Source organism: Argentina anserina, chromosome 6, assembly GCF_933775445.1.
Source record: "Argentina anserina chromosome 6, drPotAnse1.1, whole genome shotgun sequence".
In the NCBI taxonomy this organism is placed as follows: Eukaryota; Viridiplantae; Streptophyta; class Magnoliopsida; order Rosales; family Rosaceae; genus Argentina; species Argentina anserina.
The window spans coordinates 14284138-14299145 of record NC_065877.1 but is presented as its reverse complement, the minus strand read 5'-3'; the positions used below and the strand labels follow the sequence as shown (position 1 = coordinate 14299145).

The 15008-nt window shown below is 38.5% G+C and overlaps 4 protein-coding genes across 4 annotated transcripts; 2 read left to right on the top strand and 2 right to left on the bottom strand.

Moving 5' to 3' along the window:
- The first annotated feature begins 951 nt into the window (after positions 1-951).
- On the top strand, positions 952-4281 carry LOC126800020 (probable protein phosphatase 2C 68). Its single transcript, XM_050527302.1, has 4 exons — positions 952-1534; positions 2384-2748; positions 3302-3538; positions 3639-4281. Exons 1-4 carry the CDS (start codon positions 1222-1224, stop codon positions 3879-3881), a joined length of 1158 nt encoding a protein of 385 aa, XP_050383259.1. The 5' UTR covers positions 952-1221; the 3' UTR covers positions 3882-4281.
- An 818-nt stretch (positions 4282-5099) lies between these two features.
- Positions 5100-7886, bottom strand: LOC126800024 (actin-like). The gene is made up of 5 exons (XM_050527306.1): positions 7842-7886; positions 7433-7504; positions 6942-7335; positions 5855-6468; positions 5100-5453 (listed from the first exon to the last, which is right to left on the bottom strand). The coding sequence occupies exons 2-5, from the start codon at positions 7490-7492 to the stop codon at positions 5388-5390; spliced, it is 1134 nt and encodes a 377-aa protein (XP_050383263.1). The 5' UTR covers positions 7493-7504; positions 7842-7886; the 3' UTR covers positions 5100-5387.
- Positions 7887-10203: 2317 nt separating this feature from the next.
- On the bottom strand, positions 10204-12420 carry LOC126800035 (putative protein phosphatase 2C 50). The gene is given in 8 exon segments (XM_050527323.1): positions 10204-10745; positions 10856-10931; positions 10933-11227; positions 11371-11650; positions 11739-11874; positions 11993-12011; positions 12013-12093; positions 12192-12420. Coding segments are annotated over 8 exon segments (1062 nt in total). The 5' UTR covers positions 12341-12420; the 3' UTR covers positions 10204-10719.
- Positions 12421-12511: 91 nt separating this feature from the next.
- LOC126800013 (UPF0481 protein At3g47200-like) lies at positions 12512-15008 on the top strand. The gene is made up of 2 exons (XM_050527285.1): positions 12512-12978; positions 13292-15008. The coding sequence occupies exons 1-2, from the start codon at positions 12934-12936 to the stop codon at positions 14801-14803; spliced, it is 1557 nt and encodes a 518-aa protein (XP_050383242.1). The 5' UTR covers positions 12512-12933; the 3' UTR covers positions 14804-15008.

Sequence of the window (15008 nt, the reverse complement as noted above, 5' to 3'; positions counted from 1 at the left end):
AATCAGAATATGAAATGGTCTGTGCCAATTTTGTGTTTCAACAGAAGACAGATTTATGCGCAATGGTCTAAAAAACCACTCATATTACATATTGATGGCAAGTCTAAAATCCATAACAAGTGGTCAAAACTCAAAACTAAGAGTGAGCTTCTGATTCTTGGGACAACTAACAAATGAGTTTATCAAGGGAAGAAAACACAATAAATTGTATATCCTAAAGCAATAAAGTTAATATGTGTTTACTTTTTTTCATCAATTGAATTTGTCAAGATTATGGACGATATCTTTTTTTTTCTTTGACAAGATCACACAATTTCCTCAAAGAAGTTGCAAGCTTAGGTTCTAATCCGCACTAGGGAATCATTGAAACACTTCATCCCTCTGACCACTTAAGAATAATGGGACTTAACGCTTATTCTTTATGGTCACCAGTAAGAGATTGATGACTCAAATTAGTATCACTTAATCAGTGAGATTCAAAACCGAGTTCACGATCATGTCGACTACTTTTGGTGGTTTGGACGAGGTCATCTCAAGACAATGCAATGCATTTTTAAAGTATCTCTCTGTTTTTTTTTTTAATATCTCTGGATTCATCCTTAAACCTTATTACTTAAGTTACCTTTTTTCATTAAAAAAAGAAGACATAATTGTCAATTGAAAGGAAATTGCTAAGGAAAAAGAGGTGACTCCACCTTACCCCCTACTCCTAGAGTCCTGGTTGTCCAAAATCATTTTCACTCATAATAAAACACCATTAGAATATGAAATCCCCATCATCTCCCTCTCCATTTATTTCTTTCCTTCCTTCCATATAAAAATGGGTTGTGCCCATTTCACTTTCCATGGCACACCTGTAATTTGGTCATCAAACTAGTGTCCTTTCCGCCAGATCCCAAACCTAAAACAATAAAAAGACCTCGGAAGAAAAAAAAAAAAAAGAGTGCCTCTCACACGCTTTCGTCAACTTTACTTGTTTGCAATTCTCTCTAAACCTCTGCAATATACGATTTGCGAGTCTCTCCCTCTTCAACTCCACAGAGAGACAAAGAGTGGACTCCAAAAGAACCCACCCAAGTCTCTCTAACCCTTCATTCCAAACCCAACCAACAACCCACAATCTTTAAATCTTCCAATCTTGGGTTTGTGAGTGACAAGTGATCAGTGAGCAGAGAGCAGAACAAAGGCAGTTTGTGTTGGGTTTTGTTTGGGAAATGAGGGATGTTTTCGTGGCTGGCAAGGATTGCGGGGACGTGTTGGAAGCCGGTGAGGAGATATGCCCGAATGAACGAGGACGATGATCTTGATGAGTCCACCCTTGGAGACCCTCTGCTTTGGTGCAGAGGAGGAGGAGCCCTTGACAAGCACGCTTTTGGTGAATTCTCATTCGCTGTGGTTCAGGCCAATGCGGTTCTTGAGGATCAGAGTCAGGTTGAGATTGGCAGGGAGGCTACTTTTGTTGGTGTCTATGATGGCCATGGTGGACCTGATGCCTCCAAATACATCTCTGACCATCTCCTTGTCAATCTCATGAGTGAGTACCCCCCCCCCCCCCCTCAAGTCTTTTTCTTACGTTTTCTTGCTTGTAATCTTGAAAAGGGTCGCCTTTTTTTTCAATGTGGATTGCATTTTTTTTTATGGCTTGGAATTGGTGTTAAAGCAGAGTTCTTGGATTTGTGATCATCTTCTTGAGAACTTCTTTGTTTTCATGGTTTTGGGATTTTTCTTCTTGCAATTGGTTTGTGATCTTTATCTGTGAATTTGTGTTTTGCTGAAAGCTGTTGTGTGGTTTCATTTTGCTAAAGTTTTTTTTTTTGTTTGGGTTCTCTTGTTTTTCTTCCATTCTCTGCATCCAAGACTGGCCCTTTTGTCAGATATGTGTGTTTGTCTTGTTGTTTCTGCTGTTATATCAGCAAGTTTGTTTAGTTTTTATGTTTGAATCATGTGGTGGATCTATTGGGAAGAGAAAGAGAGGATTGGTTCCATGAATTCGAAGTATAGTAATATGGTGGATCTAATTTGTTCTTGCATAGTTGGAGTGGATTTAAATGCCTAACTATGTGATTGGAAAAAGAAAATATGTTTTGCAGTGCTAATTCTGTTTCTTTTACTTTTTCACACTGTAGTTCATTCTTGTGTATGCCTAAGCTTTATGTGGTAAAAATAAAAAGTTCAAGCATTGAAGAAGAACAAGATAGTTTGGGAATACTTGCATTTGTTTTTCATATTAATCACATAGAGCTTAATGTACAAGATAGTCTGGAGTTTCCCTATTGGAAATTCATATGCTTAGTTTCTGTATTGTGGGCATCATCCTTGATTTTTACTGGTGATTGAAGTATTTTTGGAATTTTCAAATTAAAACTTATTTACTGTGTTACAGGACATGCTCGAGAAAAAGGAACCATATCTGAAGACATTCTTAGAAGTGCCTTTTCTGCTACCGAGGATGGGTTCCTTACTCTTGTGCGTAGGACTTGTGGAATAAAACCAGTGATTGCAGCGGAGGGTTCTTGTTGTCTGGTTGGAGTTATCTGGAGAGGGACTTTGTATGTTGCTAATGTAGGTGATTCGAGAGCCGTAATTGGTTTTGTAGGTAGATCAAATAAGATAGTTGCCGAACAGCTGAATAAGGAACATAATGCTAGTATGGCGGAGGTCAGACAAGAGCTCAAGTCATTGCATCCAAATGATTCACACATTGTAGTATTGGTGAAGGGAGTTTGGCGTATCAAAGGCATCATACAGGTTCACTTCATAATTGTCTTTTTCAATTTATTGGCTTGTTTGGCAACTTGTATGTGCATGATGATTCTTTAATCTGTTACTAATATTATTACCTGCTTTCTAATTATGGCTTTATGCGGTCTGTAAAAATGTAATTTGTGAAGTCATTTGACGTATGCTTTCCACATCCTGCTGAAGGGCACCCAATTTTTAAAATGAGTACCATTAGGATATGTGATATGAGTGTTTCTTGATTGTATTGTCTTATATGCTTAAGAACTGCAGTAATATAAATATCTTCACAGTAAAAGTTTGCATGGTGTCCTCTCCAGACATGTTTGTATGCTGACGAGCACAGATGCATGAAACAGCAACACTGGTTTTTTAATAATATCAATTTTGTGTCAATTTGGTGAAGTTTCTCTCGTTTTGGGTCAAGTAAATCAATGGTTATCATGGCTTCAGTCATGTATCTTTGAAAATTAGCAGGGATAAGCTTCATTATAGATCTATGTGATGTTTATTATTTTGTTATTCTCCCTTGAAGTACTCACGTAACTGGAATTATATTCAGGTGTCCAGATCTATTGGCGACGCATACTTGAAGAGACCAGAATTTTCTCTTGATCCTTCATTTCTGAGATTCCAACTTCCTGAACCCCTCAGGCGGCCTGTCCTGTCAGCAGAACCATCTGTATATACTAGAGTTCTACAACCTGAAGATAGATTTATTATTTTTGCGTCAGACGGTCTTTGGGATCTCATGACTAACAAGGAAGCTGTGGAAGTTGTGCATAACAATCCTCGAGAAGTATGTCAATTTTTTCCCTGTAATGCCTATTGTCCTTTCTTTTTCTCATTATTTAGATTTTAATAACGTTTTGTTCTCTTTTGTTTTTCATAAATGTTAGGGAATTGCAAAGAGACTCCTGAAAGTATGTCTGAGTAAGGCAGCTAGAAGAAGTAGCATGACGTATGATGAGCTTAAGAAGGTTGAAAAGGGTGAAAGAAGGAAGATTCATGACGATATTACGATTGTTGTCATTTTTATAGATCATGATTTACTGGGGAAAACTCAACCTGTACCTGAGCTATCAGTAAGAGGGTTCAATGACACCGTTGCACCATCAAGTTTTAGCATCTTCAAGGATTGATACAAATGTGAAGTCTCTGGCTCTTAGAGTAAACAGCACCCAGTAACTTGATTGCCTTTGTCTTGTTTTAGAAGACCAGGTTCATCAAGGCTGATCGAGATGTTTTGCTTTTCTTCAATATTTCTCTTAACATTGGATTGTTTCATCCAGCTGTTGTTCTCAACACATTTTGAAAACTTCTTTATATAAACTGATTTCTTTACATATAATCATGCACCCTAGGCAAAGCTTCGGGCAAGCTTCCAATTTTTTTGGAGTCTGTATACACCCAAAAGTTGTGCAGTCTATTTGGTTTCACATAATGTGTTTTTATCAAGCATTTCAAGCGCCATTTTGTGTTGAAGAATTTGGAGCTAGAGATGTAATCTTATTGGGCATCTTTAGCATATGACCAAGTGAATTTTACTGTGATGACTCAGATGGAGAATCAATTGTGTATTTCTAGATCCTTCTATAATATAACTACAGCAAGCCTATATCTTGACATCTTTCATCTAAGATGTATCTGTTGCTTGTCGTTAGATTTATCAGCTATAACAGATCATGTGCTGAGAGAAGCATATTGTGAGCAGCTTCAGGACCAGGTTTACACATTATAACAATTAAACCCAAGATGAACAAAGAGCCTAGCGTGTTATAGATTTTCACACATAAATGTATGTAGATTTGGTATACCAATTGTCCAATTCTGAAATATGATTAAAAAAAAAAAACTTCTGGATCCTGGTCAGATTATATATATATGGAAATTCTTACTGTTTGTTTGTTTGGCTTTTTTTTTTTACACAACTTGAAAAAATGCATATAATGCAGCACTACAAGCTATAATTTTCAATGAAGTGAATAAGCACGGAAGTCGGTATAGCTTGACATTGCTCAGTGATTTCTGCGTAAGTTTGTAAAGAACATTTTTTGGCATTTGCTCATAATCTGGGTGACGTAAAGAATCTTTTCAGTATGATTGCCCCCAAGTTGTCTGTGCTACGAAAGAGATGGCAATCACATTCCAAATGACACTGCATAGATTGAACAAGAATTTGGAAATTTCTTTGTCTTATTGCAAAGAATTTGGTCTAGTCATTTGGAACATATTCAATCAACAATTTGTCTGTTTTTTCAGTCCCTATTGAAGATAATATAGAGAATGACTAGTTTAATATCTGAAACGCAGTAGTCACCAGACATGAAAGATACTACTTCTCTGGAATCAGCGAACTATAAACATAAGGAATAAATAATATTGAAGGGGATTTTTGATTCAACCAAACCCAAATCAGTAACAATACATAAATCCTCTACAAAGCAGTAACAAAATAATCGAATATTGATCATATTTTGCTCGCCTCCCTCCATGCTCATCCCAACATAACAGACATAGAGAAATAAACATGAATGAAAATGAAAAATGAATAGGAACAGAAATTCTGCAACCACTTAAATCGAAGCCTTTCCGTGATACAAAATCTGTTTAGTGTAAAATCTTTGTCCGCCTCTTGCTTTGTGCAATTAGAAGCATTTCCTGTGAACAATTGAGGGGCCAGACTCATCATACTCGGCCTTTGCAATCCACATCTGCACTCATAAAATAGAATAATTTTCAAGTAAGCAATTTGAAAACACAAGTGAGATGCTGTGATGTGTTTCAGAGCCTATTTCATTGAGGATGTCCTCAGGACTAAAAATACTTATCAAATCAATTAAGAACCTAGAAATATGAGTGAGTTTTCCTGCTGTTTTCAATTGAGCACAATCAGCACATGTTCTCTTCCAGTATCTATTTTTTTTGTGCTCGAATTTAACTAAAGAGACAACAATATTGATGCTAAAACTGTTGTGATAAATGTGTTTGTTATGAATAACCTGTGTCTGCAAACTATACATTATAGTTTTAAGTTGTGCCAAAGACGGGAAAGGATGGAAAATGAATAGCAAGCAGTGCGTAAGTAGATTTGCATTTGCACACAGCACATTACCTGTTGGAAGGTGCTGAGGGATGCCAAGATGGAGCCTCCTATCCAGACACTGTATTTCCTCTCGGGCGGTGCTACAACCTTAATTTTCATGCTGCTTGGAGCTAATGCTGTAATTTCTTTGCTCATCCTATCAGCAATTCCAGGGAACATAGTGGAGCCACCAGAGAGAACAATGTTGCCATATAGATCCTTCCTGATATCAACATCGCACTTCATAATAGAGTTGTACGTGGTTTCATGGATACCAGCAGCTTCCATCCCAATCATGGATGGCTGGAAGAGGACTTCAGGGCATCGGAATCTTTCAGCACCAATTGTGATTACCTGCCCATCAGGCAATTCATAACTTTTCTCAACAGATGAGCTGGTCTTTGATGTCTCTAGTTCTTGTTCATAGTCTAGAGCAATATACGCTAATTTCTCCTTCATGTCTCTCACAATTTCCCGCTCGGCAGTAGTGGTGAAAGAGTAACCACGTTCCGTCAAGATTTTCATGAGGGCATCTGTAAGATCACGACCAGCGAGGTCCAAACGAAGGATGGCGTGTGGGAGTGCATACCCTTCATATATAGGAACTGTGTGACTCACACCATCTCCAGAGTCAAGAACAATACCTGAACAGAAAACCATGACCACAAATCAGCATCATATCAGTCTTATAACCTTCATTAAGAGTAAAAAAGATAACTTCTTGAGCTTCAAGAATCATCTGGTCCTTGAGCTCAAATTACGGCATAGAAGGTAAAAGGTTCTTTCTCCCAGAGCTATTAGTTCATAAACCTATGCAACTAAGTAAAATGGAGCCGAATCATATATGGCAATGCGTTGCCCATCAGGATCTGAAGATGGCTTGATTTTTCTCCCCCATCAAAATAAGAACATTTTCTGATTATGAGGCACATAATAATGAAATGCATACATTTTCCACTGCAAACATATAAGATAGCATATCATATATATTCAAATTTCATTGGTGTCTATATGTGATCCACCGGTACTGTTTGGGTTATGAGAGTTCATAAAACTGACAATAGTATTTCATGCATATTGCAAAGAAAAAGATCAAGCACTCAATCGAATCGCTTACCAGTTGTACGTCCACTGGCATACAGAGAAAGGACGGCCTGAATGGCAACGTACATGGCGGGGGTGTTGAATGTCTCAAACATGATTTGAGTCATCTTCTCACGATTGGCCTTGGGGTTAAGGGGTGCTTCTGTGAGAAGAACTGGATGCTCTTCTGGAGCCACACGGAGCTCGTTGTAAAATGTGTGATGCCAGATCTTCTCCATATCATCCCAATTGCTAACAATGCCATGCTCGATCGGGTATTTCAAAGTCAAAATACCTCTCTTCGATTGAGCCTCATCTCCTACATAGGCATCCTTCTGTCCCATCCCCACCATCACACCTGTGTGGCGAGGCCGTCCCACAATGCTGGGAAACACAGCTCTTGGAGCATCGTCTCCGGCGAATCCTGCCTGCACCATCAAATCAATCAAGATCAGCTTAACCATCTAGAACTTAATTAAGAAAGTTCATTTTGGGATCATAAAACACAGAACATGGGATCAGTACCTTGACCATTCCAGTACCATTGTCACAAACAAGGGGCTGAATATCCTCCGTTTCTGCCATTTTTTAATTTGTCTGCTGCCCAAAAACACAACCTTTCATCAATTTTCATAAATATGTGAACAATTTTCGGATCACATTCATATCTGTACATCTGATCCGACATAATACTATTGCGATTTGATGCCGGCATCGATAAAAGAATTTAAATATATCAGCAGCACTCTGTAATCTATGAGAAAATAACAAAACTTAAAGCAGGCAATCAGATCATGCAGATCATCATTATAACATAAAACTGATCGAGCTCAACATGAAACCAATGTATCAATGAACCAGAACGCAACACTGCTGTCAAGCATAAAACACAAGAACCAGGTTAGATTGAAACAAAGATAAATGAAAAGGGTACCTGAGAATGGAAACGTTTTTAGCGTTACTAAGAGAAGGGAGAGAGGAGAGAATAGAATGGGGGTTGGTTGGGTACCCGCCCTGTGGTTTTAAAAATAAGAGGATGGTGTTTGGGAAATGAAATTCAGGTTAAATGAGGCTCAAATGCGACGTCTTGGAGATCCTGACCCCACTCTCCAAGTCACGTTCGTTGTGCTAACAGCTGGCCTCACTTTCGGTCTCTAAGCCACTGTGATGACTACTATGCCCCTACTGCTATCAATTTGCCCCACACGTCCTTTCTTTCTCTGACCAAGGGCACGTTTGGAAACATCGCCATTTCTTTCCCTCGCGCCATCCAAATATGAAATTTTCTCTTATTTTTTAGGATAGTAATTGTCAAGTTCTTAATTGATATTTTGATGTCACTTTTTAACAGTTGATGGACACTCCGATACTAAGTGATGTACACAATGAGTTTTTTTTAGTGTTGATTTGGTTATACTATGCACAAGCAGTAGATATAAGTATGTAACATTTCAAGATTCACAACTGTAATTCAATCGACAAGTATGAAAATTAAAAATGAAGCTCATCATAGAACATTTCATGCTTTTCGAACTAGCAAAGTGGTAAAGTGAGAACTAAGAAAATTTGAGACTAGTAATCAGGTTCTGAAAATGCCCTTTAATTTTGTAATATTTTATTTCATTTTGAAAGTGATGAGGTGAGAGAAGACAATTTTGAGACTAGTAATTAGTTTCCGCAAATGCCCTTGAACTTGTGGAGTTGTGAATCAGTCATAGAAAAATAGCAATTAGGGGGATAGGAGAAGAGTAGAGCAGTGGGGGTGGTGGTACATGGGACGGTGCGAAAAAGAAAAAGAGGGCTAGCGAGCGAGGAATGACAACTCGGCCAAAACTGACTTGGAGATGATGTCGGCGTGTTTTATTCAAGTGCGGTCACATCTCTCCGGACACTTTGTTCTCCTCCCCACGTTTTATTCCGACTTCCATTCCCCCATTGACCTCCTCTTCCTTCTCGACTCACGTCGTGAAACCCACAACTCCCGCCCATCCTCCTCGTCTTCATTTCCTACTTTGAACCAGTCTTCCACAAAGTTTTCTGGTTTCTAATAACTTGATTGCACAAAAACCATGTTCATCTCGCGACGCTAATTTTTTGCCCGATAAGATTAGTTAATTTAGCTCATCGTTCTCATTCTTCGGTTGCTTGGTTTGATTGTCTTCCCTTCGGCGGCTTCAAACATTTTATTTGAATCAGTTGGGAAGTAGAGTAGAAAGATAAATTAGTATATACAGGCGTAGCCAGAAACATAATTATTTGAATCAGTTGGGAAGTAGAGTAGAAAGAGAAATTCATATATAGCCGGAATCATAATATAAGAGGGTCAGAGTTTAAAAATAAACAAAATGTGAGAGAATTTTCACCGATTTTAAATTAATAAGAGCTTCACGGAAAGAATAATCATCTCATATTAATTAACTCTTGAAAAAAATTACATATATCAGTTTACATATATGTATACACAAAATATACATGAAATATATAGATTCATTGATTAATAATTGTAAGTTTATAACAAATCTTAAGAAAGATATGTGAATATTGGGGAATTAGGACACCATTACTTAATCATATGACTTTAACTGTATGTACTAAAATGCTTGAAGTGCAAATATCTAATATTTCAACCAATCATGCTAAAGTTGAAAATCGAGGGTCATTTGACCCCTCTCTATCCTTAGTGTGGCTACGCCAATGCGTATATAGTTACGTTTCTTTTTTCATCCATCAAAGAGAAAAGAATAGTATGTTTCAGTGTAATTAGAGCTTCTTTGGCTGCTTCAAACACATGTCTAGCTAATATTATGCTCATGATGGAAAGCGATGACAAAGAGCGTGATTAGATACAAAGGACATAGTGAAGAGAACATTCCACATTATGTCATGTTTTTCCTCCAACCAATCACATGATTGTTTAGTAAAAGGATCTTGCACCAGTTGCACAATGTATATTTATTTTTTCAAATAATCGTTGATGAACTTTGAGATACTATTACACACAGAGCAAAGAAAAAGTGTTGCTTTGCTAGAGACCTAAAGTGATCACATATGGCCACACCATTATTAAGAGAGCAATCGGGATCTAATTAGAGAGATCTCTCCATGTGAACATCTTTCCTTTTAGGCCGGTCATCATGGGTAATTTGGTCCCTCATCTATGTTCTAAAGGACTCTTTCTTCTTCTTCTTCTTCTTCTACACAACCCTTTTTAAAGTATGGCCACCTAATTACCTACTCAGTTTGCTATGTATTGAACCCATATAATTTCTGGGTGTAATATTCATTAGACATGCTTCTCTGTTTATAACTTGTGACCCACGCTTTATTTCCTTTCAAGAGACATAATTTCTGGGTCCTCATATATCATCTCAACTTAAAAGTACCCAATGCAAAGTGTAGCCAAAGCAAAAATGGGTAGTGTTCTTGAAATTCATAATGAACTGTATTACCAAAAGCACAAACTACAAAATTCTGACCTGTAAAAGAAGAAGAATTTCAAAGAAGAATAAAACTGATATGACATTCCAGCACACACACACTTTCCCATTGACTCTAGAAATATATATTGATTTTCAGTCTCTGTTTATATATATGTTAATGATGTATAGTATAGCTGTCTACAGTGGACCTGGAATATGTACAACATTCCAGATCTATTGATCACCAATGTGGCTCTCTCTTCCATTTTCCTATCCTATGCTTTGATACAACGCTATTACATCAACAAAACCATTTGGCATAAAAGCTTACTTTTAAGATGGCAATGATGATTGGATTCAGGGCTTTACCAGTAATCTTCTATTGCTGTTTGGTCATAACTCATAATTGGAGTCATTAGCTGATCAAGGTAAGAAAAGTAATTGTTCAGAGATTAGGAAACAGAAAATCTACAAAGGGTTATATGCTATGATGTTGATCGAGTTGTATGTTCTACTGTTTTATACTCACCTGAGCAGTCATCCATGGAGCATTGTAGTCCTAATGTCTCACAGTTTCTGTCCCTCTCGGAAACTGATCTTTCCATAGAAAAACTCTTTAAAAAACGAAGTAGGTATCAACGGGACAACAACAGCTGCAACATTATCCATACTGCCCTTTTCCAGTGCAGTATCAATGATGCAGTCAGCTAATGAGTATGAACACGGCGAGGAAGAGAACTCCAATATACCAGAATCATAACTGCGAGCTGCCCACAATAAATCACATACATCCTGCAGGCTCTGCTTCTCAAAAACTCCATCAGATGCAGCTACAAGATACGTATCGTTTACAGTCAGGGGTTGCCAATCTGTCAACTCTGGTGTAGAGATAAGGCCAAACCTGATGACAGTTGAGAGCATAAATTGAATCGAGTAAGCAACTTGGACAAGAAGTGTAATTGAACACACCTAAGTAAATGAGAAGGGGTTCTTCCAAAAGTACTACCCATGAGAGGAAATAATATGTTAGTTTTAAACCCGCACCTTTTGAAAGCTACATCGCCGATAGATCTGGAAATAGCGAGCTGGCCATTTACTCGAGGCACATCACCAAGTTCCACATAGCCACCAGCAGTTTCGACACGAAATTTTTCATCATCTCTGTCTGGATGATGATCTCTTGTCAATTCCTTGACTGAAAAAAAATGCACCAACCCAGAGGAGGAGGAAGCCAATTCAAAATGTTTCTTATAGTTTCCTAAGGGTGATGATATGGGAGTAATGACACCATCACGCCTTTCCCGCCTGTACCTCAAATAAGCAGCTGCAATAGACAAAAATAAACGCTAAACAAAAAAAAAAGTACTCTAGAACAGTAAACAGCTACATTCCGAGATCAACATCCTTCTTACCTTTAGCCTCAGCAGGAGATTGCAATTTTTCTGAGCACAGAAAAGCCTCCCCAACATTGGCAACTAATATATGACCATCAGCAAGTAGCATAATCGAGGCTGTAGTACCCGAAACAAGATTTTTCCAAGATGCTTCCTTCATATTTCAAATAGGAGCAACATTAACCCAGAGATAACAAAAAAAGACAGAAGATCATGCTTTACTAGTTGAACCATGCAGAGAAACATTAAACTAACTACAACATGTAACATACCATAGAAAATATAGCATCAATGAATTGCTCTCAACAATGCTTCTTTCAAAATATCAAAATGAAGCGAATCATCGGACCTTGCTCCCAAAGAAGGCTTAAACCTGAGAAAACATCATAAAACCTCAACAAACTCAATCACAAAAGCTTCTTAGACATGACATTCAGGAGAAAAGAAACACATACACACACAGAAAATCACCTTGCAATATCCAATTCAGGCCGTCGGAGCAAACCACTTGAAATATAAATGTCTCTACCAGGTTGCAATTTTGCTCCTGAATCTTTATATAAATCAAGAATAAAATAGGTATGCAATATGAAATACTCCAACAAAAGCTTTGAAGCCATATCACTTGCTTCAGCACCATTATGCCCATCAAATACAGCCACAATCCCAACTTTAACCTCCCTAATCCCCAATTCACCTGCTCAACAGCAATGTCAATTAGGTAAATTCCACCACCAATACCAAATTTGGCCCCAAATTGAATTGAATTGAATTGAATCAATTACCAGGAAATGGAAGACGAAGGTCGAGAGCGCGATCCTCGAGGTGGCGTCTCCGGCCTTTGCGCACGGCTGTCGGGCAACTCCCGTAGGAAGCGGCGTGGTTCAAGCGGGGGCATTTTGGGGATTGAAATTGGAAGGAGGTTTAGACTTTTGGGTTGATTGAATCTGGTGAAAGATGGAGACTTTTCCATAGATGGAAACCATGGTGTTATGGGTAGCGCGGGAAATCAACTCTGTCTTCGTTCGGGTTCGGGTTCGGATTCGGTGTAACAACTTAAGACAAAAGTCATAACATTGACTTGAGTATAACGGCCGAAGGTCAAAGGTGGATCCAATGATTGGTTTCATAATGAAGTCCATATCGTGTCGGCCGAATTGATCGACGTCCCGAGATTCTTATTCGAGTCAATTTCTCAAATCTCAGTTCATCAATGGCGGACGGTATCGAAGACCCTGCTGCTGACTCCGACAGTCTGGTAAGTTTTTCTCTATCTGGATATGTATGGCTCTATTTGAGTTTTTGTACAGTTAATTTGAACTAGCAAATGGATTTCCGAATTCGATGAATATGTTGCGGATCTGAATTGAATAGACACAATCACACAAATGGGTTGCCGGGTTCTCTAGCTGCAAGCTTGCCTGCTCTTTCTTTTCTGTCAATTAATTCCCTTCAGTTCAGTTGAATGGCACAAGTTATATAGATCACTGTTATCTTCTCTATATGATGTATTGGGTTGTTGCTGTTAACATGCACTTCCTATATGTTTTAACCCTTTTATACATGAACAGCATGAAACCGAGATCAGCATCGGATCCCATATACATCAACTTTCGGAAGGGCCGGAAAGCGAGATAAGCTTTACACAACAGATGTACCGAAAGAAACTCAAGTGGACAGCTGAAATCGAAGAAAAGCTACACAATCTGCGGCCATGGAACTTGAGCATCTATAGAGTTCCAGATAGACTTCGTCAAGTTAATAAGGATGCCTACAGTCCTCGTGTTGTGTCGATTGGTCCTTTCCATAGGCACAAGCCTAACCTGGTAGCTATGAGGGAGCACAAGTTGCGTTATGCCCTATTCTTTTTTAAGAAAGCACAAGAAGTAGCACAGAAACGAGCTCTAAGTTTCAGCTTTGGATCACGAGAATCTTCGGACTGCATGAGAGAGTGGACGACTGCGATTTATGATTCGGACGCAGAGGTTCGTGGGAGCTATGCTGAAGATATGAGCAACATTGATCAGGAGGAACTAGCAGAAATAATGTTGGTCGATGGTTGCTTCATATTGGAACTTTTCATCAGATTTTACCTATACGTACATAGGAAGTTAGAAGGCCATGAATCAGATCCGATTCTAGAAAGTGCTTGGATGATTGCAGACTTACGGCATGATCTGGCATTGCTTGAAAATCAAATCCCCTTATGTATTATACATGATTTGTACGATGCTATCAGTGGCCATCAGACACATGTAGACAATGATTTGCCTTCGCCGCATTGTCTTGCTCTTCACTTCTTTCAACCTGCGAGCCTGAAAGCAAGCATAGTAACAGAGTGGAGACATGAGTATAAGCATTTGTTGGATATCCTGCACAAGTTCTATTTTCTCCCGACTAAAACTACTGATTTGTCTATAAGGCTCAATGTTGAATTGATACCTGAAGATCAGCGTCTTAAGGGAGTCCAAAAGAATAGAGTCTGGGGATTCAATTATTCTGCCTCAGAACTATTGGAGTCTGGAGTCGAGTTCAGCATTGGCTCCAGCCAGGACCAGTTGCTCGACATAACTTTCAACGAGGGGAAAATCAGAATTCCACCACTGTTTGTTCATGAGACGACGAGTTCATTATTGAGGAACCTTATTGCTTATGAGCAATGCAGTCTAAATAGTAATCACAGTGTTACATCATATGCCTGCCTCATGAAGAGTCTCATCCGTTCCTCGAGGGACAGCACTCTGCTTCTAAGGAAGGGGATAACTAAATATCACCATTGGATTGGAGGTGAAGAGGAATATTTGCCTCAAATATACAAAAGTATACTAGATGAAGTTGTTGTCAAGGAATTTCATTTTAGAACCTTGTGCAATGGAGTAGATGAATACTGTACCTCCTGGTTTCATCTGAGAAAACTTAAAGTATTTCTGAGGGTGCGGATTCAAAGATATACAACTCTCCTTTTCAGCACCTATTTTGCTTCTCCGTGGAGTTTCATATCATTCATGGCAGCTCTTGCCATGCTCATTCTCACATCTTTGCAGACATATTATACCATGCGCACAGCTCATAATATTAATTAAGCTTGTATCTGTTTCAAGTATTTCAGTCATTTATATAGATATCTGATCATGCATGTAGTTCAACATTCCAGAAAGTCATGATGATCCAAAAGATTCATAATTGCAACACTGTTTACTCATCAACAAGACCTGAGATGAGGCCATTACAACTTACCATGTAACATATAATCACCAAGGAACTATATGCAATGATATGTTGAGTCAA